This window comes from Pan paniscus, chromosome 7 (assembly GCF_029289425.2).
Source record: "Pan paniscus chromosome 7, NHGRI_mPanPan1-v2.0_pri, whole genome shotgun sequence".
Classification (NCBI taxonomy): domain Eukaryota; kingdom Metazoa; phylum Chordata; class Mammalia; order Primates; family Hominidae; genus Pan; species Pan paniscus.
Genome location: NC_073256.2, coordinates 157,610,420 through 157,635,031, shown reverse-complemented (window position 1 = coordinate 157,635,031; position 24,612 = coordinate 157,610,420). Strand labels below are relative to the sequence as shown.

The 24,612-nt window shown below is 46.2% G+C and overlaps 1 protein-coding gene across 5 annotated transcripts in view; it reads left to right on the top strand.

The window, feature by feature from the left end:
• TRAPPC9 (trafficking protein particle complex subunit 9) overlaps positions 1-24,612 on the top strand; it is a 725,402-nt gene that overhangs the window by 216,808 nt on the left and 483,982 nt on the right. For all 5 annotated transcript variants that reach the window (XM_014346060.6, XM_034966644.3, XM_034966648.3 and 2 more), the window contains one exon: positions 23,403-23,527. In XM_014346060.6, coding sequence (XP_014201546.4) covers positions 23,403-23,527 — 125 coding nt within the window. The remainder of the gene's footprint in view (positions 1-23,402; positions 23,528-24,612) is intronic.

The window sequence follows — 24,612 nt, the reverse complement described above, 5'->3', positions numbered from 1 at the left end:
ATCCTGGCCAACATGGTGAAACCCCGTCTCTACTAAAAATACAAAAATTAGCTTGGTGTGGTGGCGTGCACCTTAATCCCAGGTACTCAGGAGGCTGAGGCAGGATAATCGCTTGAACCCGGAAAGCAGAGATTGCAGTGAGCCGAGATCACACCACTGCACTCCAGCCTGGTGTCAGAGCAAAACTCTTGTCTCCAAAAAAAAAAAAAAAGGAATTGGAAACACCTTAGTAATAATACTTTTGCGTAACAGACAACTTTGTCATCTGATGAGATTGAAAAATTATTTTATCCAAGAAGGTTTTCATGAAGGAATTATCCAGAAGATCGAGCCAGGCTGCTGCACGTGCCCTCTTTGTCTGAGGGACATGTTTGAGCACAGGGAGCTGTCGGGAAGATTGATAAATTAGTGTTTTGATTTTATTGGAATTGATGCGTCACATGAAAACTGCCTTTGGGTTGCCGTTTCTTGACGGTGGGATGAAAGCATCACCTGCTTTGGTTTCCTTTTCAATTAATTAATTATTTAATTTGGTTTTCTTTCTCTGTGTACTTTTTGGCTTTTGGTTTTGTAAGAGAAATGTCAACTTTCCCTGCTGACAGTTTCTGTTAGACATGATAATTAACTGTGGCATTTCAGTTTCAGTATGGGAAATAGTGATCCCTAGTATCACAGAATGAGACGAGACGGTAGATGTCAGCTCATCAATTTGGTTGACAGAACAGGAACCTGAGTCCCAGGAAGGTGGAATGATTTGTCCAAGGCCTCACACAGCAGCACCAGGGGCCCTGCCTGCTGCGGAGCTTGTCCTGCTGTTACCCACTCCTTCCTTCCCTTTGGGCAGCGGTCCCCAACCCTTTTGGCACCAAGGACCAGTTTTGTGGAAGACAGTTTTTCTGCGGACCATGGTGGCAAGGGGATGGTTTTGGGTTGAAACTCTTCCACCTCAGATCATCAGGCATTAGATTCTCATAAGGAGCGTGCAACCTAGATCCTTGGTGTGCACAGGTCACAGTAGAGTTTGCACTCCTGTGAGAACCTGAGGCCGCTGCTGAGCTGACGGGAGGCAGAGCTCAGGCTGCAAAGCTCGCTAGGCTGCCACCCACCTCCTGCTGTGTGGCTCAGTTCCTAACAGGCCACAGACCAGGCCACCAGGGGTTGCGGGCCCCTGCCTTAGGGAACAAACAGAACAGTATTTCTAGGTCCATCTTTGTGGTACCTATAAACTTCTGGTTTGCTGGGAAGTGAATGTCACAATTCTGGTGGACAAGTGGAGACTTGCTTTTTTAAAAAATGGGGATACGATAGCAGTTCATGTAAGGAATCTTCCTGTCTTTGTCAGAGAGGAGGGTAATAGAGAGTGGGCGGCAAACCTGGTCCTTTAAGTCATCTGCTGCTTTTGTATCTTGAGAAGGGACAGGTTGACTTTGGTGAATAGTGCCCATTTTATCTCATGAATTTGAACACCATGGGGAAAATATGCTTATCTGTATCATAGGGCTCTCCCACTAAACATTCATTCATCAAAACACAGGGGCAAGTGTGTGCCTAGTTTCAGCTGTTGTCAACATGCCACTTTTTTTAAGGCTTTTCCCCACTCTTGTATCCCTTCCTCTCAGCACATGGTCTCTTTTCAAAGATCCACAGAGGCCATCAGGCAGAAACCTTCTCTGCTTCCCCTCTTTCCTCTGGGATACCCTTGTTTTTCCCATCTGTTTCGTTGTGGAGGAAGATGGGCTCCTCCTCTCATCAGAGGTGAATCGTCTGACTTGTGTTCCGGATCAGGTATCCTTTCTCTTTGGTCTTTTGAACTTGCCCTTGTTTTTCTAGGTCACGGCCCATGGACCACCTGCATCAAAGTGTCTTTGCTAAAACGCAGATTCCTCGGCCCACCCAGCTCTTCGACATCCCTTTCTGTGGGCGCTGGGCTGCGATCTGTGTTTCTGACCCATTCTCTGGGGGGTTCTGCGCACTAAGCTTTGAGCAGTTTTGTACCAGTCCCTCAGCCGCTATGCCCAAATCCTCTTCTAAACCATGGGTTTCTCTTTGGCTACTCCTTACTCTTTCCCCTTCACTTTTTCATCCTTCTTGTACTTTTCTGCCATTGAAATCAGGCTTTTAACCTCCCTCCCCCTCCGCGGTTGCCACTTACTCATCCTCGGGAGACGCCAGTGACTGGCCAGTCCTCCTGTAGGTGGGGAGCTTCCCTCCCCTGGCCCGTGCCGTGCCACACTGACTGTTCCCGACTCTGCTTCACTGCTGCATCCCCAGCTATGGATGTTCCTAACAGTTTTGTCCTTAATACTTACCATACACTATATTTTTCCTAAATGATTTCACAGGCTCTAACATGATGGTAATGACTCTGAAACGTCTATTTCCGGTCTTGAATTCCATGTCAATGTTTTTAGCTGGCTTCCTGACTTTTTCACCTGGCAGCCCTGAAAACACCTCCAGTTCAGCTTGTTCAAACTCTGATGGATTGTCATTCTCTCCAGACGGGCTCACCTTTCTGTGTTTCCTTTGGTGGCAAAAGCCATCATCATCTGCTGGGAAGTGCCGGCAAGAGTCCTGGGGCTGTTGCAGATGGTTCTCTCACCGCTGGAGTTCCATCCGTTCTTCCCCAAGGCTCATCTGTTCTTTCTCTTAAATATCCCTCCATCTTCTCTCCCTCTTTGCCTTGGTACACATGCCAAACACGTTTTATCTGAGCCTTCACGGGAGCCTAGTTAACTCTTTCGCTGTCACTAGCCTGGCCCTCTTGAATCCATCTTCTGGTGTGTCTTACAGTTTTCTCAAAAACAAATGTGCTCCTCACTTTGGTGTCTAAGTCTCTATGTAATCTGGTCCCAGTCTCTCTCTCTCTCTCTCTCTCTCTCTCTCTCTCTCTGCCTCTTCGTGTTGCTGGGCCCTTGCATGCCATACCCTGGCCTTTGTGAAATGCCCTTCATCTGTGCTCTTCCCTCCACCTGGAATGTCCGTCTCTCTTTTTCTGCCAACCCACTCGGCACCTCCCTCCTGCAAGCCCTTGAGTGTCCCCTCCCTCCATGTCCTGTGGCGGCAGAGCTCGAGCTCATCCTTCCCTGAGTCTCCCACGTAGCTGCCCTGTGCTCTCTCCTTTCCCAGTACGCAGTGGGGCCTGGTCAGAGCAGCTTCTTGGCATACGTTAAGCAAGTGAGGGACGGAAGGCACGCTGCAAAGGCTGCCGAGTGTTCCACACCCTGAGTTCAGAGACGGGAGAGCTGTCTGGCTGTGACGATCTGGTGTTGCTTTCTGAACTCTGAATGAAGGGTCTTTTAAAATCTTTTTAATTTTAATTTTATTTTTTTGAGATGGAGTCTCGGACTGTTGCCAGGCTGGAGTGCAGTAGCGCGATCTCAGCTCACTGCAACCTCTGCCTCCTGGGCTTAAGCGATTCTCCTGTCTCAGCCTTCCGAGTAGCTGGGACTACAGGCGCACACCACCATGCCCAGCTAATTTTTGTATTTTTAGTAGAGACAGGGTTTCACCATGTTGGCCAGGATAGTCTTGATCCCTTGACCTGTGATTCACCCACCTCAGCCTCCCAAAGTGCTGGGATTACAGGCTTGTGCCACCGCGCCTGGCCCAATTTTTATTTTTGAGATGGAGTCTCACTCTGTCTCCCAGGCTGGAGTGCAGTGGTGTGATCTCAGCTCACTACAACTTCCTGGGTTCAAGTGATCTCCTGGGTTCAAGTGATTCTCCTCCCTAGTAGCTGGGATTACAGGGACACACCACCATGCCCAACTAATTTTTGTATTTTTAGTAGAGACAGGGTTTCATCATGTTGGACAGGCTGGTCTCAAACTCCTGACCTCAGGTGATCTGCCTGCCTCAGCCTCCTAAAGTGCTGGAATTACAGGTGTGAGCCACCACACCCGGCCTGAATGGTCTTTGAACAGGTCCTGACTAAAGATGAGCTGGATACCACCAGCAGGGATGCAGGTGACAGGGTGGCCCTGAATAAAGGCCGGTCTGGACAGCTTAGATGACCCAGGAGCAGGAGGGGATCCCCGTGGGAATGGCAGGCCCAGGTAGGCTGTGGAAGGCCTGAAGTTCCAGAAGTAATTTGGACTTCATTGAAAGATACTGGAGAGCCGCTGACAACTTTTTAAAAGAAGGCTGGTATGATGGGAAACTCTGTTTTAAGAAGGTGAGTGGGGCTGGGTGCAGTGGCTCACACCTGTAATCCCAGTGATTTGAGAGGCAGAGGTGGGAGGATCACTTGAGTCCGGGAGTTGGAGGCCAGTCAGTGCAACAAGACCCCATCTCTACAAAAAATTAAGCAAAATGAGCTGGGCTTGGGAGGCTGAGGTGGGAGGATTGCTTGAGCCCAGGAGTTCCAGGCTGTAGTGAGCTGTGTTTGTGCCACTGCACGCCAACCTGGGCGACAGAATGAGACCCTGACTCAAAAAATAAAAGAAGGTAAGTTGGCTAGATTTGGGAGTGTCATCTGAGATTCACCTACCTGTGTATGGCAGGCGGTAAGTGTAACCACCCGAAGTTGAGGCAGGAAGGTCTTAACCAGGAGTGTGCCAGGTGAGCTGGAGAGCAAGAGGTGATGTGGACATGCAGTGGTAGGGGAGATCCTGTAGCTTGGGGGGGTCAGAATTCTCCCCAGTCCTCCCCTCGGAGCCCCTGCGCACTGTCACCATTGGACGCTGCTGGGTTTGCATTACACAATTTAGTAGCAGGTCAAGTAGTTTCGTGAGCTCCCATTAGAATCTCTTCTGTCCCCCTAGAAAAATGCAGTTCTTTTTGCCTGAAATGCCTCATGTTTATCAGGCGAAAGACAAACTGCCTGTGGGAAGTTGGAATCAGTTCAGTTCTTTGTGCAGAACTGGAGACTAGGGTGAAAAAAAACATGTCTATTTGGCATTTCATTATATTTTGCTTCTTCACAATTTAATGATAACGGATGCTTCCACTTATCATTGTGGTCAGGAATTAATTTTATTCGAGAGCCATCGCTCTTGAACGCATTATATTCACTTTCATAACTTGCCCCTTCCCCCCTTATTGTACTCTGAAATTGGGACAGTTATTCAGTGTCTTTGTCCTCATCTGCTACTGCTCTTGAAAATAAATACTAATTTTTGGAATTCGTAGTCTTATTTTTTAAAGAACAGTGACTCATCCTGAATTACCCAGAATTCAAAGACAAAGGTGATTGGAATCTTAATGCCATAATATTTCTTTTTCTCTCTGCAATTTCTATTCGCCTGAGTTTTTCCCACAAATGTGTTACTAAGAAGAAGGCCAGGGATTTCATGGAAACTTGGGTTCTTTCCTGAGGCCAGAGAGCCCAGGGGCTGGCGAGAGCAGAGGGCCTGGTGGAGTGCGCGGTGTGTTGGTGTAGGTGTCCAGGCGCCTCCCACGCATCCCCTCCACGGCCGTGAGGAGGTGGATGCGGCCTCCGTGCCAGTGAGTCCCGAGCAAAGGGAAGCACACCTGCGCTTTGGTCCTTCTCACTCCACCACCCTCATCTCGCGGGCAGGGCCGGAGTCTTACTTGTTTTTTGTTCCTAGCTCCTGGTGGCTGCATCCTCCCCCAATACTCTTGCTTTTCTTCCTGCCTCAGAAGCAGCTCTCTGTCCCATTCAGTTGGAGATTCTTCCTTTTCCTCTTTACCTGGAAACGCTGGAACTCCCGAGGGCCCCATCTGAGGCCCTCTTACACTTTGTTCCTAGGCTCGGTCTCTGCAGACGTCCTCGTGCTCATGCGGCTCAGCGCCCCTCCACCCCCAGCTGCCCGCCTGCCTGTGGGCTCCTGATTTGAGGGGGCCGAGGGAGGCGCGTCTGGGTGGAGGCTGGCGTGGGGCTTCCCTCCGTGCCCTCACACTGCTGCCGTCTTCGTTGTTCTTCCCTCTGCTTTGACTCCGTGAAACAGAAAGGGAGGCTGGCCTGGTGCCCCCAAGCCAGCTGCTCCAAGGAGCAGCTTTCTCCGGGGCCTGCTCCCTCTTCCCAGTGAGCTCCTGGTGGGAAGCCCCTGTGTCTGCAGCGCCCGGGCCCCTCCACTCTTGCCAGCCCACCCTAGCCTGGGGCAGTTCCTGAAGGTTCCAGCTGAAGCTTTTTGTTGCCTTGCCTGGTGTTTGCTGGAGCCCCGGCGTCAGCACGGGGGTCGCGCTTCCCGTGCAGGGGCCTCTCTCTGCATTCCAGGCTAGCTGTTTTCCCCGTGGCCCCAGCTCTCTGATCAGGCAGGGAAAGTTAATTTTCAGTATATCCAACTCTTTTACCTCGTCACAAGAGGGGCGCATTGTTGTTTCCAGCTCTCTACATCTTCGAGCTGAAATCAATTCACATCTTACAGTTAATTCAGATCTGCAATTATTTTCGGATTATGTTGGCCATTTGTCATATTATGCGCTACTTTTGTTTTGTGTTCGGTGGGTTATCCGCCTTTGTTCTGAAGGAAAAAGGTTAATGACGCGTCGGCCAGCCTGCCCAGCGTTATATTTAGCCCGTGCCATCTCCCCGGAGTCTGACTCATAGGCAGTAATTTCACAGCGTGGCGGCGCAGCCGAGGGAAAGGTCAGCCTGCTCCTGCTTCCCTGGAGCTCTCAGGAGCACCTTCCTGCTGCTGGGTCTCCTTTGGACACTGAAAGTTTTCCAACACCCGTAAGCTGAATATGCCCCAGACATCTGTCTAATAACCTGTAAGTGCACGTCTCCCTAGCCACTGTTAGCCTGTAGGTGGGGAGGTTGACTCACTTCTTTGATTTAAATTTGGGTTGGAAAATAACTTCCTAAACTAGCAGGATAGAATGAAAATCCAGGTGTTTGTCATTCATCAGCAACAGGTGATCCCCATTGCAGGCAGCCGGAGCCGACGTCTCCTGGACCACTGAGCTGGCTGTTCTCATTACTGCCCTTTCCGCCCAGGCTGGCGGTGACTCACCGTGAGACAAGTCAGCTAGGTGTTCAGGGCAGGGATTTCAGAGTATTTTTGTCCAAAGAGGAAAGGGATGATTTCTACGGATCACTACCAGTTGGTTTACTGTTAGCTCATCGTGTTGATCACACCAAGTCTTGCCAATTTGGTTTTCTAAGTATTTTCACGCCTTCTCCTCGTGTCCGCGTCACTGCTCTGATTCAGGCCCTTGTCATTTCTCATCTTTGCCATTTTAGTAGTTTTTGGATTGGGCTCCCGGCTGCTAATTTTGTCCCCTTTTCCACTATCTTCCACATTGTCACCGCAGTCATGTTTCTAAGGCAGAATCTCACTGTGCCCCTCTTCTGTTGGGTGACTTCTGGTGGCATCCCGTCACCCTCAGGACAATCTTTCCTGGGGCCTGCCCGCTCTGCTCTTGCTGCTGCCTCGCTGTCCCCCTCCTCCCTCCTGTGGTTTATATTCCGGGAATTCTGAGTTAGTTGCACCGTGCTCTCATATTTACTGCAAGAATAGACCAGTGGTTCTCCAGCTTTTCTGCACTCTGGAATCACCTGGGGGTCTTTAAAAAACACTGCCTGGCTCCTAGTCCTAAATTTGGAGATTTAATTGGACTTACAGTTTTTCAAAGCACCCCAAAAGATTCTAATGTGCAGCAAAGTTTGGGAACCATTGGTATAGACTGTCTTCCTTCTGCTTGTTTTCTTGAAAAACTCTTACTCATTCTCTGAATCTCAAGGCAGTTGTTCCAAATTCTGGGTTTCTCCAGGCAGACCTAGTTGCTGCTTATTCTCTGTTCCCTGCGATGATGAGTTTTGAGGTCTGATGGGGCAAGTCTCCCTACTAGATGATTGTTCAGGAGCTTTTTGGATGTTCTTTGTCTGATGATCTTCCACATCAATTTTATTTTATTTATTTTTTATATTTTTTTGAGATGAAGTCTCACTGTTTCACCTAGGCCAGAGTGCAGTGGCATGATCTTGGCTCACTGCAACCTCCACCTCCCAGGCTCAAGTGATTCTCCTGCCTCAGCCTCCTCAGTAGCTGGGACTACATGCGTGTGTCACCACGCTCAGCTAATTTTTTTATTTTTAATAGAGGCGGGGTTTCACCATGTTGGCCAGGCTGGTCTCAAACTCCTGACCTCCGGTGATCCGCCCTCCCTGGCCTCCCAATTTCTGGGATTACAGGCATGAGCCACCACGCCCAGCCCACATCAATTTCAGAATCAGTTTGTCAAGTTCCTCAAAGCAGTATGTTAGAATATTGACTGGGACTGCATCAAATCTATAGATTAATTTGGGGGAGAAGTGACGTGTTTATGGTGGTTAGTCTTCCTATCTATGAATATTGTATGTCTCTTCATTTATTTTTCATTTTAAATGTCTTTCAAATATATTGCCTCATATTCTCTATAAAGGTCCCACAGATTTTACTAGATTTATTCCCTGATAGTTTTTGTTAAGTGGTGTTTGAAGTCTTTTTTTATGGAAGTGTAACTTACATACAGTAATGAACACAAATGTTAAGTTTATAGCTTGATGAATTTTTATGTTCATATGAATCTATGTAAACACCCAGCTCATGATATAAATAATTTTCAGCACCCTCCAGTTCTCTTGAGTCCTGTGGCAGTCAATAGCTGCCCACAAAGATAATTGTCAATTATGACTTCTATCATCATAGATTAGTTTTGTTTTTACTTAAATTCCGTGTAGAAGAAATAAGTGACTGGGCACTCTGGCTCACGCCTGCAATCCCAGCACTTTGGGAAGCTGGGGTGGGTGGATCACTTGAAGCCAGAAGTTCGAGACCAGCCTGGCCAACATGGTGAATCCCCATCTCTGCTAAAAATATAAAAATTAGCTGGGCATGGTGGCACACGCTTGTAATCCCAGCTACTTGGGAGGCTGAGGCAGGAGAATCGCTTGAGCCTGGGAGGCGGAGGTTGCAGTGAGCCAAGATCACACCACAGCACTCCAGCCTGGGTGACAAAGTGAGACTCTGTCTCAAAAAAAAAAAAAAAAAAGGAAATACAGTGTACTTTCTTTTGTTTTCTTTTTTCCTTTGGCCTAAAGTGACACAACTGTATACTCTTAATGTCTCCCTGTTAGAAGTCTGAAATCAGTGTCTCTTGTTTTTTTCCTCTTCCTCCACATGATATCTGAGATGCATGCATATTGTGTGTTCCATTTGTTCTTTTTTATGGCTGGATGGTATTGCGTGAAAATACTACAGTTTATTCATTATACTTGTGATGAACATGTGGGTGGTTTTTACTTTTGGGCTGTTATGAATGATGCTGCTATAGACATTCTTGTGCATGTATTTGGTAGACATAAGCTCAGGTTTATGTTGGCTTTAATAGATCCATAGCCAAACAGATTTTCAAAGTGGTTCTTGGGATTTCTGTACATCCCAGCGCTATGTATGAACTCTCTCTTGCTCCAGCTCCTCGCCACCCATTGGTATTGTCAGTGTTTTAAATTACAGCTGTTCTGGTCTACATGTGGTATTGTCTCACTGTGGTATTAACTTGCTTTTCCCAAGTAGCCAGTGATGTTGCACATCTGTTATATACTTATTATTTGGATATATACTTTTGTGAAGTGTCTATTAAAATATTTTCTTCATTTTTTTATTGGGTTATTTACCTTCCAACTGATTTATAGTAGTACTCAACATATTTTGGATATTAGTCCATTGTCAGCTATGAGTATTGCACACCTTTTAGATTCTGTGGCTAGGCTTTTTACTTTCCTTATGTTGTCTTTTAATGAAGAGAATTTATCAATTTTTTAAATTAGATTTCTTAACTAAAAATTATAAATTTTCAGCCAGGCATGGTGGCTCACGCCTGTAATCCCAGCACTTTGGAAGGCCAAGGCAGGCGGATCACCTGAGGTCAGGAGTTAGAGACCGGCCCGACCAACATGGTGAAACCCTGTCTCTACTAAAAATACAAAAAACTAGCTGGGCATGGTGGCAGGCGCTTGTAATCCCAGCCTACTTGGGAGGCTGAGGCAGGAGAATTGCTTGAACTGGGGAGGTGGAGGTTGCAGTGAGCCAAGATTGTGCCATTGCACTCCCTCCTGGGCAACAAGAGTGAAACTCCAACGCAGAAAAAAAAAAATTGTAAATTTTCTTAGATTTCTTAATTGTATTATAATTATTTTCCTCTTGGTTAGCACTAATTTTTGTTTAGGAAATCTTTACTTACATCAAGGTCATGGAAATATTATGTTTTCTTCTAGAGAATGTATTGTTTTAGTTTTTGCATTTAGGCCTATGAACCATCTTGAATTAACTTGTGTGTATAGTATTGTGTGGCACATATTAAGTACTCACAAGTATTTGTTGAATAGAGAGCAGGAATTATAGAAGATTTGGAATTATGTCATACGGTCTGAAATTATGGAAGTAACTAATTCTTAATGTTCTCTTCTAATCAGGTAACAGGACTTACACAATTTCCTTCTTTCTGGGTTTTTATAAAGTGGGGCACGGTTTAGCAAAGAAAGCAGTCGTAGTTCTTTTTTTTCTCTGTCTTCCTCACAAATACTTATTGCATATCTGTTTTATTCCATGCACTCTGCTACTCTTGGGAGTGTCTAGATTAAAATAAGACACAGTCTCTGCCCTCTAGGAGCTCAGCGTCCAGGGTGGCACCATCCACAGAACTTTCTGTACTGGAGGGAATGGCCTGTGCAGTACTGTCCACCATGGCAGCCACCAGCCACATGTGGCCTTGGTCACTTGAGACATGGATGGTGTATCTAAAGCAGCAGTCCCCAGGCTTTTTGGCACCAGGGTTGGGTTTCATGGAAGACAGTGGTTTCTGGATGAAGTTGTTCGACCTCAGATCATCAGGCGTTAGATTCTCATGAAGAGCGTGCAACCTAGATGCCTCGCGTGTGTATTTCACAGTGGGGTTTGTGATCCTATGAGAATCTAATGCCTCTGCTGATCTGGCCCTCTGCTCACCTCCTGCTGCATGGCCCAGTTCCTACAGGCCACGGACCGGGGGTTGGGGACCCCTGATCTCAATGACTTATTATTAATTGTATTTAATTTTAATTACTTTAAATTTAAGTACCCACATTTCTCTAGTGGCTACTGTATTAGCATAAGTCTAGTGAGAGGGATAAGCAATTTCACAAATAAATGAAAAATTATAACCGCTAAATGCTAGGTACAGAATATGTGATGCTGTGAGTATATAATCAGGGTTCGACTTAATTTAAAGGGCTGGGAAGGCTTTCTCTGGGAATAATTACTGAGGTAAGATTTACAGAAGGGGCAGGACTTAAATAGGTGAAAAGGGTAGGGTAGGAAAATGTTTTGTTTTTTTTTTTTTTTTAATGCGTGTGTAAAAACTCTGTGGCAGAAAAGAGCAAAGCCAGTTCCAGGGACTGAACATTTGTGTGTGTGGTAGGGGAGAGAGAGGGTGAGTTTATGTATGTGTGTGTGTGTGTGTGTGTGTGTGTGTGGTGGGGAGAGAGGGAGGGAGGGAGGGAGAGAGAGAGAGAGAGGAAGTGTGTGTGTGAGAGAGAGAGGAAGGGAGGGAGGGGAGAAAGAAGCCTTTATAAAGTTAGTCCTTGAGGCTGGGCACGGTGTCTCACACCTGTAATCCCAGTACTTTGAGAGGCTGAGGCGGGTGGATCACGAGGTCAGGAGTTCAAGAGCAGCCTGGCCAAGATGGTGAAACCCCATTTCTACTAAAAACACAAAAAATTAGCTGAGCGTGGTGGCAGAGGCCTGTGATCCCAGCTACTCGGGAGGCTGAGGCAGGAGAATCGCTTGAACTCGGAGGGCAGAGGTTGCAGTGAGCTGAGATCGCGCCACTGCCCTCCAGCCTGGGTGACAGAGTGAGACTCCGTCTCAAAAAAAAAAAAAAGTCCTTAAGAAACTTAGGCCATAGGAGTTAAAACTAATTTGTGCAGAAGAAACATTTTGAGGGATGATGGGGTGAGCCTTTACTTTGGAGACTTTTAAAAATCAATGCTCTACCTTGAAACTGTCAGCTCTGTGATTTCTTTGATTCGGCTGACTGTTTAATGAAGAGATAATGGCTTTGCCTGTCTTTTAGGGATGCGCAGTGCTTTGGTACAACTGTGAAGAACACACGAAACACTCAGATTATACTTTGAATTTCTAGTTTCTAAAAGGAGAACAAGCACATGTCACGCTTTGGCTTGGGAAACCACCATTCTTCCTTTATTATCCTATGAAATAGGCCTTCTACTTTAATCTCAAACTGACAGTGTTCTGGTTTTGTTTCCCTGATTTTTATCCTAAAATAACGTATGTTAATTGAGCTATTTCTGTGGCTTTCTTTGGAGAATTGATGTTCATTTATTTGTGTTTCTCTTCAAGTAGAAATGGAGTAACACATATAAACAAGATACAAAAGACACAAAACCTGGGGTGGAGGCATAAGAGGATTGGAACCTCCGTGCTGTTGAGATCGTCACTGTTGATGCGCAGTGACGTTGAATGTCTTTCCTCAGGTCAGAGGGGCCGGGGCTTCCACTCCATGTCTAGTGCTCCTTTCAGCAAATTGCCTCTGGGCAAGTGAAGAGAACACCTTTAGGACTTGAACCCAGACCTGCATGTCTCTTAATCCTTTGGGACTTCATCCAGTGACTCTGCTCCGGGCTAGGGTAATAGAGAAAAGGACAAAAGCAGTTGTGAGGAAGCCAGGTTCCCCCAGTTCCTCCTCCCTCCACTTGCTCCCCAAGATCTTGGCCAAGAAGTTACCTGCCTTCTGCTTGGCCAGTTCTAGTGACAAGGAACTCATTACTCTTTAAAGCAATCCATTCTGACATTCTTATACTACAGAGAAGTGATTTATGGCCAGGCGCAGTGGCTCACACCAGTAATCCCAGCACTTTGGGAGGCCAAGGTGGGAGGATCGTTTGAGCCTAGGAGTTTGAGCTTGAGCCTAGGAGTTTGAGACCAGCCTGGGCAACATAGCAAGACCCATCTCTATTTTAAGATGTTTTTTTTAAAAAAACAGGCTGGGCACGGTGGCTCACGCCTGTAATCCCAGCACTTTAGGAGGCCAAGACAGGTGGATCACCTGAGGTCAGGAGTTCGAGACCAGCCTGGTCAATGTGTCAAAACCCTGTCTCTACTAACTGCTAAATGCTAGGTACAGAATATGTGATGTTGTGAGTATATAATCAGGGTTTGACTTAATTTAAAGGGCTGGGAAGACTTTTCTGTGGGAATAATTACTGAGGTAAGATTTACAGAAGGGGCAGGACTTAAATAGGTGAAAAGGGTAGGGTAGGAAAATGTTGTTTTATGTGCGTGTAAAAACCCTGTGGCAGAAAAGAGCAAAGTCAGTTCCAGGGACTTAACATTTGTGTGTGTGGTGGAGGAGAGAGAGGGGCCTCTACTAAAAATACAAAAAAAAAAAGAAAAAAAAAAGAAAAATTAGCTGTGTGTGGTGGTGCCACACCTGTAATCTCAGCTACTTGGGAGGCTGAGGCAGGAGAATTGCTTGAACCCAGGAGGCGGAGATTGCAGTAAGCCGAGATTGCACCACTGTAATCCAGCCTGGGCGACAGAGCAAGACTCCATCTCAAAAAAAAAAAAAAAAAAAGAGGAAAGGCAGTGATTTACTAGCAGTTTTTAAAAATAATCTTTGGATTTGAAAGCCTAGCAACAAACTGCTTTTCTCTCTTTTTGCTGGAAGATGGTCATTTACTTATTCATTCATGAAGTCATTAATTCACAAAGTCATTCATTCATGTCCTTATTAGGTGCTTTTCAGTGCAGGCATACAGTTCTTGGCTGCCACATGACACAACTTCAGGGAGTGTCCGTGCATCACTGTCCCTGGAAATGCTGGCCTCGGAGGCGTGTCCTGGGCTTCCCATGTGCCGGGCAGCACCTGAGGCTGCGAGGCATTTCTTATCACAGAGGAACTAGGAAATGACATTAGCTCATTCATTCACCCAGCAAATATCTTTCTCCATAGCTACTATGTGCTAGGCACTGTGGCAAACTATTTGGATACAGACTTTAAATGCAGGCTTCCTGCCCCCAGCACTCTATGGTCTAGTAAAGATGTCAGTGCAGGTCACTGTTGTAAGCGCCCAGATCCAAGTCTGACTTCCTGTGTCAGTCAGAGGGACCCCCTAAAAGGGGCCCTAAAAGCCCCAGCCACAGTTTCCACTTCTCTTGATGATTTCCGCAGAAGAGGGCCTACCCTCCAGGACCGATCCCCAGTGCTCACAAATGCCTTCCTTACCTGTGGCTGAGTCCTCACCTGCTTCAGTTTCATCCACTTTTTTTTCTTTTTTTTTGAGATGGAGTTTTGCTCTTGTTGCCCAGGCTGGAGTGCACAGTGGCGCGATCTCAGCTCACTGCAACCTCCACCTCTCAGGTTCAAGCAATTCTCCTGCCTCAGCCTCCCGAGTAGCTGGGATTACAGGCGTGTGTCAACCATGCCTGGCTAATTTTTTTTTTTTTGAGATGGAGTCTCACTCTGTCGTCCAGGCTGGAGTGCAGTGGCCCGATCTAGGCTCACTGCAAGCTCTGCCTCCCGGGTTCACATCATTCTCCTGCCTCAGCCTCCTGAGTGGCTGGGACTACAGGCGCCTGCCACCACGCCCAGCTAATTTTTTTTGTATTTTTAGTAGAGACAGGGTTTCACCATGTTGGTCAGGCTGGTCTTGAACTCCTGACCTCAGGCAATCCACCTGCCTTGGCCTCCCAAAGTGCTGGAATTACAGGCATGAGCCACCGTGCCCAGCCCTACTTCTTTTTTTCTTAACCATCTTTAGAAGGGAAGAAAATGCAATAATATCCTTCTGCTAACAGGACTGTCCAGTGCTTTAAAAGTGCTTTGTAGTTGGTTTTCTGTGTGGCCAGTGTCTTTGTCCAGCAAAGGAGATCATTCTTACCAGCAGGTGCCACATGCAGTCTTGGTTGGACGTTGGCTCTTGGAGCATGTTATATGCTTGTGCCTGTTGTGAGATGGCCTTGCTGCTGTGTGAATGTTTACATTTCCCCTGGCAGGTGACAGTCTGGACTCCCTGTGAAATGACTGGGAGGAAGTGTCTGTCTGTGTGCACTGCCATGTGGAGTTATCTGGGACCCTAGAAGGAAATCTCACTCTCAGATTTTAGGGCTGCAACTTTAAAGGACCTTTTCTGCCTATGTGATGTTGCTTTGTATGTTTTAGAGGCCAAGGGAATATTTGGTACATTGAAAACATATGGAGGCCAGGTGTGGTGGCTCACACCTGTAACCCTAGCACTTTGGGAGGCCAAGGCTGGTGGATCACTTGAGGCCAGGAGTTTGAGACCAGTGTGGCCAACATGGTAAAACCCCATTTCTACTAAAAATGCAAAAATTAGCTGGGTGTGGTGGTGTGCGCCTGTAATCTCAGCCACTTGGGAGGCCAAGGCATGAACCTGGGAAGCAGTGGTTGCAGTGAGCCGAGATCGCGCCGCTACACTCCAGCCTCAGCGACAGAGTAAGACTCTGTCTCAAAAAAGAAAAAGGAGGCCGGGCGCGGTGGCTCACACGTATAATTCCAGCACTTTGGGTGGCCGAGGTGGGTGGATCACGAGGTCGGTCAGGAGTTCGAGACCAGCCTGGCCAAGATGGAGAAACCCCATCTCTACTAAAAATACAAAAAAAAAATTAGCCAGGCTTGGTGGCAGGTGCCCATAATCCTAGCTACTCGGGAGGCTGAGGCAGAGAATTGCTTGAACCCGGGAGGTGGAGATTGCAGTGAGCCGAGATCACACCACTGCACTCCAGCCTGGGCGACAGAGAGATTGTGTCTCAAAAAAAAAAAAAAAAAAAAAAAAAGAAAAAAGAAAAAGAAAACATACGGAATTGACTAAAGCACAATGCTCGATGTATCTGCTTGCCTACCGCTTTCTGTGTTTCCCATTCTTTTCTACACCTTTGACCTTCCTTCTGAAATTATTTTCTATGTACCTGAAGTATAATATTTAGAAGTCCCTAGTGAGAACGTGTTGGTGGTAGGTTCTCTTAGTTTTTAGCCAAAAAATGTGTTTGTCACCATCATTCTTAAAAAAAAGTTCTGCATATACCTAAGTCTCATGTAGCAGATGAATTTTCTTTCATATTTTGAAGATGAATTCTTATGACTTCCCTTGCTGCTGGGAGGTTAGCTTCTGGTCTAATCGTTGTTCATTTGGATATAATCTCTCTTTTCTCTTTATCTTCCCCCCTACCCTCAAAGTGTGTTGTACTGTAACACAGTTGTACTACCCTTTTAGTTTTTAAAAAATATTTGTTGTGATAGAATTCACGTGAGGCACAATTCAGTCACTTTGAGTGTATCCACAGGGCTGTGCAATCGTCACCACAGTCTAAGTTTAGAACAAGCTGGGAACCAGCCAGAACATTTCACGTGTTCAGCTGGTAGTTACAGCCTCCTGTACATGGAGGCTTCTGATGTCAGTGAGGGCAGAGGACTTTACGTCTGGTCCCACTGCAGGGAGCATCCAACAGAAGGAAGACCAGTCTCAAAGTGAGGCTGCCCATGGGGAATGTGGACTGTTGCCATTTGAATAGTATGTGAAGGCCACTATTCCTGTATGATTATTTTTTCTTTCCTAAGCATATTCCAAAGTTTCTGAATGAACGAGCATGCCGCTTTCTTTATGGAAATTAAGGATGAGTATTGGCTAATTTCTTAGCCAACTGCTTCTGCTGCTTTGGTTTTCTTGAGGATATTTTATGATAACCAGATGGGCTTTTTTGGCACCTGTAGATTTTATGACTAAATGAGAAAGCATCTTTAAAATATATTCTACCTGGAACAGCATACCCTGACAAACTCCCACTGAGCGATTGTTGCCTCCTATTGCCTTTGTTAATGTATTTTATTCTAGTTTATTTTTGGTGCCTCTCACAAGAGAGTAAAATGTATTCAACCTTATGCATTAGTGTCTCTTTTGAAAGTGTACCAAAATGGACACATCCCTACGTTGATCCTACCACTGGAGATAGATGCTAAGCCCCTGCAAGGGTCCTTGTGATCGGTTTAGTGGAACGCATGGTGTACGGTTTTGACCCAGTGATGTGCTACAGAACAACCTTGGCTGGTGAGCTTTTCTGGAAGCTCAGTGTGGGGACTGAAGTGTATTCCTTGGGTCAGTTTTGCTGGGTAGTGACCAATCCAGTTGTCATGAGGCCTAGTTCTGGCTGTGCTTCTGATGAGCTGTGTGATATTGAGCAAGGTACTTACCTTCTCAGAGCCTCAGCTTCTTCATCTGTAGAATTGGTAAGAGAATGCCTGACTTTGCAGGGTGTGAAGAGTTGGATGGTGTGCACTGAGCGCCTGGTGCCAGGCCACGAACATGGCCCTTGGCCCTCACCCCTTCCTAGAAGAGCTGTTTTTATTGTGACTCTGCTTTTTCTTTCCCCTGCACAAATCCTGCTTTCAGCTGTCATTTTCCCCAATTGTCATCATGGTTGGGATATGGCTGAATTCTAGAGAGAAGTATTATTTTAGCATACAAAATTGTCTTTCTGAATTTCCCACAGAGTTGCTCTTAATGGAAAAGTTGAGCTCTATAAATGGGAAGTATGAAATTCTCTCTGAAAGCTCAGTTTTATTCATGATGATCTACCAGACTCATACCATTCTTAAATACCCTCTGTCCTGATAAATCCACTAAACTCTTTAGTCCTCCTACTAGGCCGCCTTCATCTGTTTGTAACTTTTTTTGTCCTGTCTTCCTATTAATTGTCATCCCAATCTGTTCTCTGTTCTATTTGTGATAGCCTGTGTTGGCAGAAAAATTGGCTAAGTGATTGAACATAATTTTCTCCCCTCCACCCCACCCCAGCTGGAGAGAGATCCTTCCCAGGCGCGCCCAGTGATTTGCTTCCCTGCTCACGACATCTTATTCCATCTCATCTCTCGCCATCCCTCTGCAGCTGCCCCCTTCTCTCCAGCTCTGTTCCTGTATGGGCGAAGGGCTCAGCTTCAGTTTTCCGAAGGCTGGCTTCTGCCTCCTACCTGTCCGCATTTGTAATTTATATGCTTCTTGTGTTTTGTATCTTTAGTTGGATTTGAGAACAGACTTCTGTAGTCTATAAAGAATCCATGGAGTGGCTTTCTTAGTATTTTTCTGAGCTTGAAGATGACAGGTTTTGGGGGTTTCTTGGAGATTTTGAGGTCTGTGTCCAAAAAGGAGGCAAATTTCAGATGGAATTTTAAGACTTTTTTCTTTTTTTTTTTGCAAAGTGCTCATATCCCACAGCCTCCTAGTTCCAAAACATTGCTGATTTGTGTTTTTCCGAAGTACTTTTACATCAAATCTCATTGAGTTTTTTAGTTGGTTCGTGTTTTAGAGCCAAGAAAACTAAGGTTCGTAGAGTTGTGTGTTGCCCAGGGTATCTCAATGTGTTGTGGAAGGAAGGTTGCAGGCAGGCCCCATACCTGGATCTTTTTCTTTTTTTTTTTCCTTTTTCTTTTTCTTTTTTTTTTGAGACAGAGTCTCTCCCTGTCACCCAGGCTGGAGTGCAGTGGTGTGATCTCAGCTTACTGCAACCTCTGCCTCTCAGGTTCAACCAGTTCTCCTGTCTTAGCCTCCCCAGTAGCTGGGACTATAGGCGTGCACCACCACGCCCAGCTGTTTTTGGTATTTTTAGTAGAGATGGGGTTTCACCATGTTGCCCAGGCTGGTCTTAAACTCCTGACCTGAAGTGATCCGCCCACCTCAGCCTCCTAAAGTATTGAGATTACAGGCGTGAGCCACCACGCTGGCCCATAGCTGGATCTTTATAACGTGATTCAGAGGAAGACAAACCGGAGTCTTTTCTTCCTAGAATTTGTAAATCAAATCTCAAAGGAGGGCTTTTCATGTCCCTTCTTGTACCTTCTGTTTGTTCTCTGGATACACACTGTTGATGGGATGTTTTCATCTCTGGCCATGGCAGGATCAAGGCCAACCTTGATCCCACCAGAACCACATGGGATGAAGAAGGAGCTGCTCCCCAGAGAAACGAGAAATGCTGGGCAGACAAAAGCCAGGTGTTCACTCTACTTTCCTCTACAGGCCAAAACTTCTGACCATTTCCAGAAATGAAGAATTTACCATTTTTATAAGTGTAAAATAGGATTGGTATTTCCAAGGCAAAAACAAACAAACAAAAAGAATCTGGGTCCTTCAGGAGATAAAAACGTTGGTGTAATTTGCGAAGGATGGGAGCCTTCCCTCGGGAGGAGGTGGCCAAGCTGTATTACGGGCCCTGTGTATATGTCAGAGAGAGGGGTGGAGATACAGAGAGACACACAGACACACACAGAGATGAGATGGCAAAAATACTCCTTTGGGCACCCGGCCTTCACTCAACAGAGGACGACTTATTGGGTGAAGTCACATGGAGTGGTCTTTCATACCATGCTTGCTTAGAGGTCCGCTTGACCTGGTTCCTGGGGTAAGATGCTAAAAAAATGTGGAGTTGACGTTTTGCAAATGGCTCTGTTCATAACACTAGTACCCTTCACAGCAGGCATCACGGTGTCGTGGAGAGGTTTTATAAATTGTGTCCGTGGTGCTGAGAGAAATGAGAAAAAAGAGAGAAAATAAACTCATTCAACCTTAACAGCTTTTGATTGAGTCTTTACAAATAAGTCTTCGCACATATCTACCTGATGAAATTTCAGATAACCAGGAGTTGGTTGTTGAATGTGACTTTGGGATGATGGAATTTTTATTGAGCGTGTGTGTGTAAACTGTGTGCATGTCAACTAAATACTGGATTTGACCCTGTAATTTATTCATTCATTTAGTTACTATTTACTGAGGGCTTACAATTTGTTAGAGCCTGCATCAGCTACTATGAGGGGCGTAATGGTGAATCTGACAAGAATTCAGTCTTCAAGGAGTTTGTAGTCATGAAGGAATGTAAGACGTGCATAATTTGCTGCAGTAGGAATAAGAACAGCTCTTTTTACTGAATGCTTGCCCCGTACCAGGCGTTGTGATAAATCCTTCCTATGCAATAATTCGTTTATTCTTCTGTATAACCTCACAGTATATGTGTTCTAATTATTCCCATTTAGGGGATGATGGATTTAAAGCTTGTAGAAGGTTATTTGACTTGATGAAGTTCATTCAGCCAGGTAGAAGGGGAGCCGCACCTCAGCCCCGACCCCTCTGATCTCCTACCGGGCTCTCTGCCTGTATACAGGTCAGCAGGAGGTAGGCACGGGTCTCAGGACAGAGAAGATGCTGGAACTCTGAGGAAGACGTACTTGCTTTCCATTAGGACAGCTAGGGGAGGCATTATGGAAGAGGTAGCATTTGAACTGAGACCAAAAATTGGGGCATATTAGGATATCAGATTGTCAGAGGGAAGAGAATTACCAATGCATAAAGGTAAAAAAAAATGGGGGTAGAACAAGGAGTGACAAGGAATAAATTCTGGTAGAAAAATGGCCTACCAGTTGCAGGGACTGACATGGTTCAAAGCTGGGCCTTAGGCCCAGTGAGGGCTGCTTTATTTACAGTCTACCCTTTGCTTTGTGGCCCTACCTGAAGCTTCCCAGATTTGCTATCCACTCTCCATGGGGAACACTGAACACCACTGTTTTTCACATCGAGTCCTTTGAGTATGTCAAAGGTTCTGCTCAGATTCTGCTCAGATTCTCTTGGTGAACTCTTCTGAAATCTGCAGGCACCTCTAGGGGATGTTTGTCAGGCTCATGTCTCTGTCTTTCCCCCTCTGCTAGACAGTAGCCCTGTAGTTCTTGTTAGCTCTCTGATGCTTGCATGGATTTTAAGACTACTTTGTCCATGTTTTCTAGCTGTTCTCAGTGGCTGAGCTGGTCTGAGTTGTCTAGCTTGTTATGAGGAGTAGAATCTTCTGAAGTTCATTTCATGCCTATTCAGCCTGAGCTGCTTGTGGGACATCAGGTGGACCTTTGCTGCCCACATGCAGTGCTTGAAGAGGGGCCAGTTGGGCACCTCCATTTTCTTCTAAGTGCAGAGAGGACCCTGCTCTTAAGTGCTTGATCACAGTCTTCATACGTGTCTTCCATAGGCACCACCAACAGAAACAGATCAGTTTGTCATTTTTCTTTTTGTAGATGCACAATGTCTGGTTCCTTCATGTGCTATTTTGGGCATAAGGTGTCATGGACTTTTCAAGTAGACTATTTTTTAACGTAAGATAATTTAGCTTTTGAAGATTTGAAGCCTCTAAGTAGAAAATTGCTTAATTCTTCTTTACCCAGTTGAATATTGTTTGTCATCCTGAAAATTGAACTACTTAAGGGGACATACCTTAGCAAATGATGCTTAAGAGAAGTGTTTTTGTTTTTTTTTTTAAATTATGAACTATTTCTATTATGCTTGGTTAATTGCATATTTTTGCAAAGAGATATTAGGCATAGGGCCATGGGCCTAAGTTATTGCGAATTTGGAAATATACATTTTGTGTCAATTAAAAGTAAATACTCTTCATCTTATCACAAGAAGCTTTAGTTTCTTAATAAGAAGTTGCTTAGATGGGTTCGTTTGAGATATGCAGCCATTGAAATTTTCTTTCCCAACAACTGTGTTAAAGCGAAAAGGATCCTAGGCTTAGAATCAAAAGCACCGAGTGTGAGTTTCAGACTTGCCACCCGTCTACCCATCCATCCATCCAATCAAGTTTACTAAACATCCATTCATGTGTGGTACGATGCCTAGGATCAATGACTGCCAGTATGACTGCGAGCAGGTTGTTTATTGCTGTTCTTTAAAATGGGGACAAGTTTCATTATCCTCAGCCAACTAACGCAGGAGCAGAAAACCAAACACCACATGTTCTGTCTTACAAGTGGAAGCTGAACAATGAGAACACATGGACACAGGGAGGGGAACAACACACGCTGGGGCCTGTTGTGGGGTGGAGTGAGGGGAGGGAGAGCATTAGGAAAAATAGCTAATGCATGCTGGGTTTAATACCTGGGTGATGGGTTGATAGGTGCAGCACACCACCATGGCACACGTTTACCTATGGAATAAACCTGCACATCCTGCACATGTACTCTGGAACTTAAAAAGAAAGAATAAATAAAACGAGGGCAAGTTTAGAAACCATAAAGTGTCATACCGATGTGAGTCCACATCTTACCAACCTCACTTTCTACCATTTGCCCTTTTGTCTCTGCTGTTCCATGTATCTTAAGTCAAAATCAGTATGAACGTGATTTCTTGCACAAGTTGCCTCTGGTGGTTTGTTCTCTTGGCCTGGTTTACACTGGAAGTCTGTGATACTCGCCATACTCATAGGTAGACTTCTCCCGCATGCCAGCTGGGTTCTGTTAGGGAGCTGCAGCTACTTGAAGATAACTCCTCAGGAGGCAGTATCTTTACGTTCTTGAGAATATGTAAAACTGCAGTCAAATATCTCGTTCATTCCGCCAGGTCTTCTCTTCTGTTAAATGGTGTATCATGCAGAGGCCTTGGAGACCAGTGCAGACTTTGACATTTCCTCCTGAGTGCTAGGGGCAGGGTGTGAGCCCCCTTTCCTCAGGAGACTCTGCGAGCTGTGTGGGGAGTTGACTTAGGGAAAGGAGTGAAGGCAACGGGGGAGAAGAGCCAGGAGGAAAACTACAGTGAGTCTGAGTTGGTGCGAACCACGAAAGCCATCCCTGGACATACTCTCAGAGCTAGCAGGATTTCCTTTTGGGATGGACATGCGACATGAGATGCAGAGAGGACTTAAAGATGATTCGTGGGTTAGACCCGTCAATCGATAGATACTGTTAACAAGTAAGAAAAAAAACCAGATGGCAGAGTGTGGCTCCTCGGAGGTTTAAGTAGGGTCTTGTGGCAGAGAGTGGTGGCTGCTTGAAGCTGGGTGAGGAGGTAGCACTTAGACTAAGGTCAAGCGGCAAGAGAGAGCTGGCTGCACGAAGGGAGGGGAACTCATTCCAGCCTGAGGAGCGGCTCAGCAGAGGCCCAGGAGAGAGATGGGCCCTGCGTGGTCCAAACGCAGAGGGAAGGCTGGGGCCTCGGTCATCACATCCAGGTGGTCAGGAGCTGTCCTTTTTAAGGACTGATGCACTCTCAGCTTTTACTCATAGTAGACGTGAATATGTGCTTATGGAGGACACATCAGGCAGCTGTAACTGATACAAGATAGAATAGTCAGGACAGAAACTGGCATGCTCCTTACAGTCACAGTTTTTGAACAAAATCCCCTACATAAACAAAAACAAAAACAAAACCAGCCTGGGCAACTTGGTGAAACCCCACCTCTACCAAAAATACAAAAATTAGCCAGGTGTGGTGGCGCATGCCTTTAGTCCCAGGTACTAGGGAGGCTGAGGTGGGAGGATCACCAGAGCCCAGGAGGCAAAGGTTGCAGTGAGCAGAGATTGCACCACTGCACTCCAGCTTGTGCGACAGAGTGAGACCCGTCCCAAACAACAACAACAGCAAACCCCAAAACCAAGCTGATGTGTTACTTATGATTTTTGTTCTTATTTTGTAGATGGAATCAGTGTGAGTGGCTTTCCCCTGTCCAGTCCTTTTCGGCAGGTCGTTCGGCCCCGAGTGGAGGGCAAACCTGTGAACCCACCCGAGAGCAACAAAGCAGGCGACTACAGCCACGTGAAGGTGAGTGGGTATGGCAGACGGCATCTGCCACGTGCCTTTCGGGCTTCTGCAAAGCCGTTTCTGAAGCACAGCTCTGAGTCCTTTTCAGAAAGGAAAGGCTATGTGTATTTGAAAGCTGGATTCTTGGTATTCTTTGTTCTTGGACAATGTTTTGGAAAGCCGTCACAGTGAAGCTTGAGTGCATTGTTTGGTGTTGCAAACTCTTATGTCCTTGGAACACGGAGATTCCGTGGGCTGAATCCAGGCGTGCGGTGATTAAAGCAGACTCTCTCCTGCCATTTCTCTATTCATTTGAAAAGTTTATTTATTGCATACCTCAGTTCGGATGTTTACCCTGTACATTTTTCTTAATCTTTTGGCAACCCTTCCCAATTGTTGGTTTGGAAGCACCAAGGAAGCCAAGACAGATATGCCGGTAGCAAGTGGATGTCAGTGCAAAGCTACGTGCCGCGGGCTTGTGGGCCAGCATGAGCAGAGGTGGCTGCTGGCTCCGTGGAGAGGCCTACACAAGTGCTCTGGGGTTTTGAGTCTTCAGCACATGGGAAGCTCTGGCTGTTTGAGCTGGCCCAGGGACAGCGTGTAGAGCAGGAGGACTGCAGAGCCTAAGAGCTGTGACTGGGCTGCAGGCGGCAGTGTCACTTTCAGGCACGCTTGTGTTCAGGACCAGCCTTTGGGATGCTGTTTACAGTCCTCATGCCAAATTTAAGAGGGCAGGGACTGGTTAGGAACATCAGAATCGCTTGGCCAAGATGCTTGTGAGTCAGTGATACAATGGACTTTGAGACATTGGAGCTGCTCAAGAGGAGGGGTGGAGGAGCATGGGGTGCTATCTGATGAGGTCATGGCAAGAAGGAATAGGCCAGTTCTGGTTGATGGAGGTCATGTCAGTGGATTGAACTTGGAAGGAGCTAGTTTTAGGGGAAGAGTCCTCTCCCCTTTTGGGCTCTGCAGTAAAGAAGGGGGTTGTTGGTAGCGGGGAGTGCCCCATTCCTGGAGAGCTTCTGTTTGCACGGCAGCTTGGTTACTGTGTTGCTGGGCTCTTGGGTTAGCTAGGGGACTGGTGTGGGAGAAGCTTCCCAGCAGAG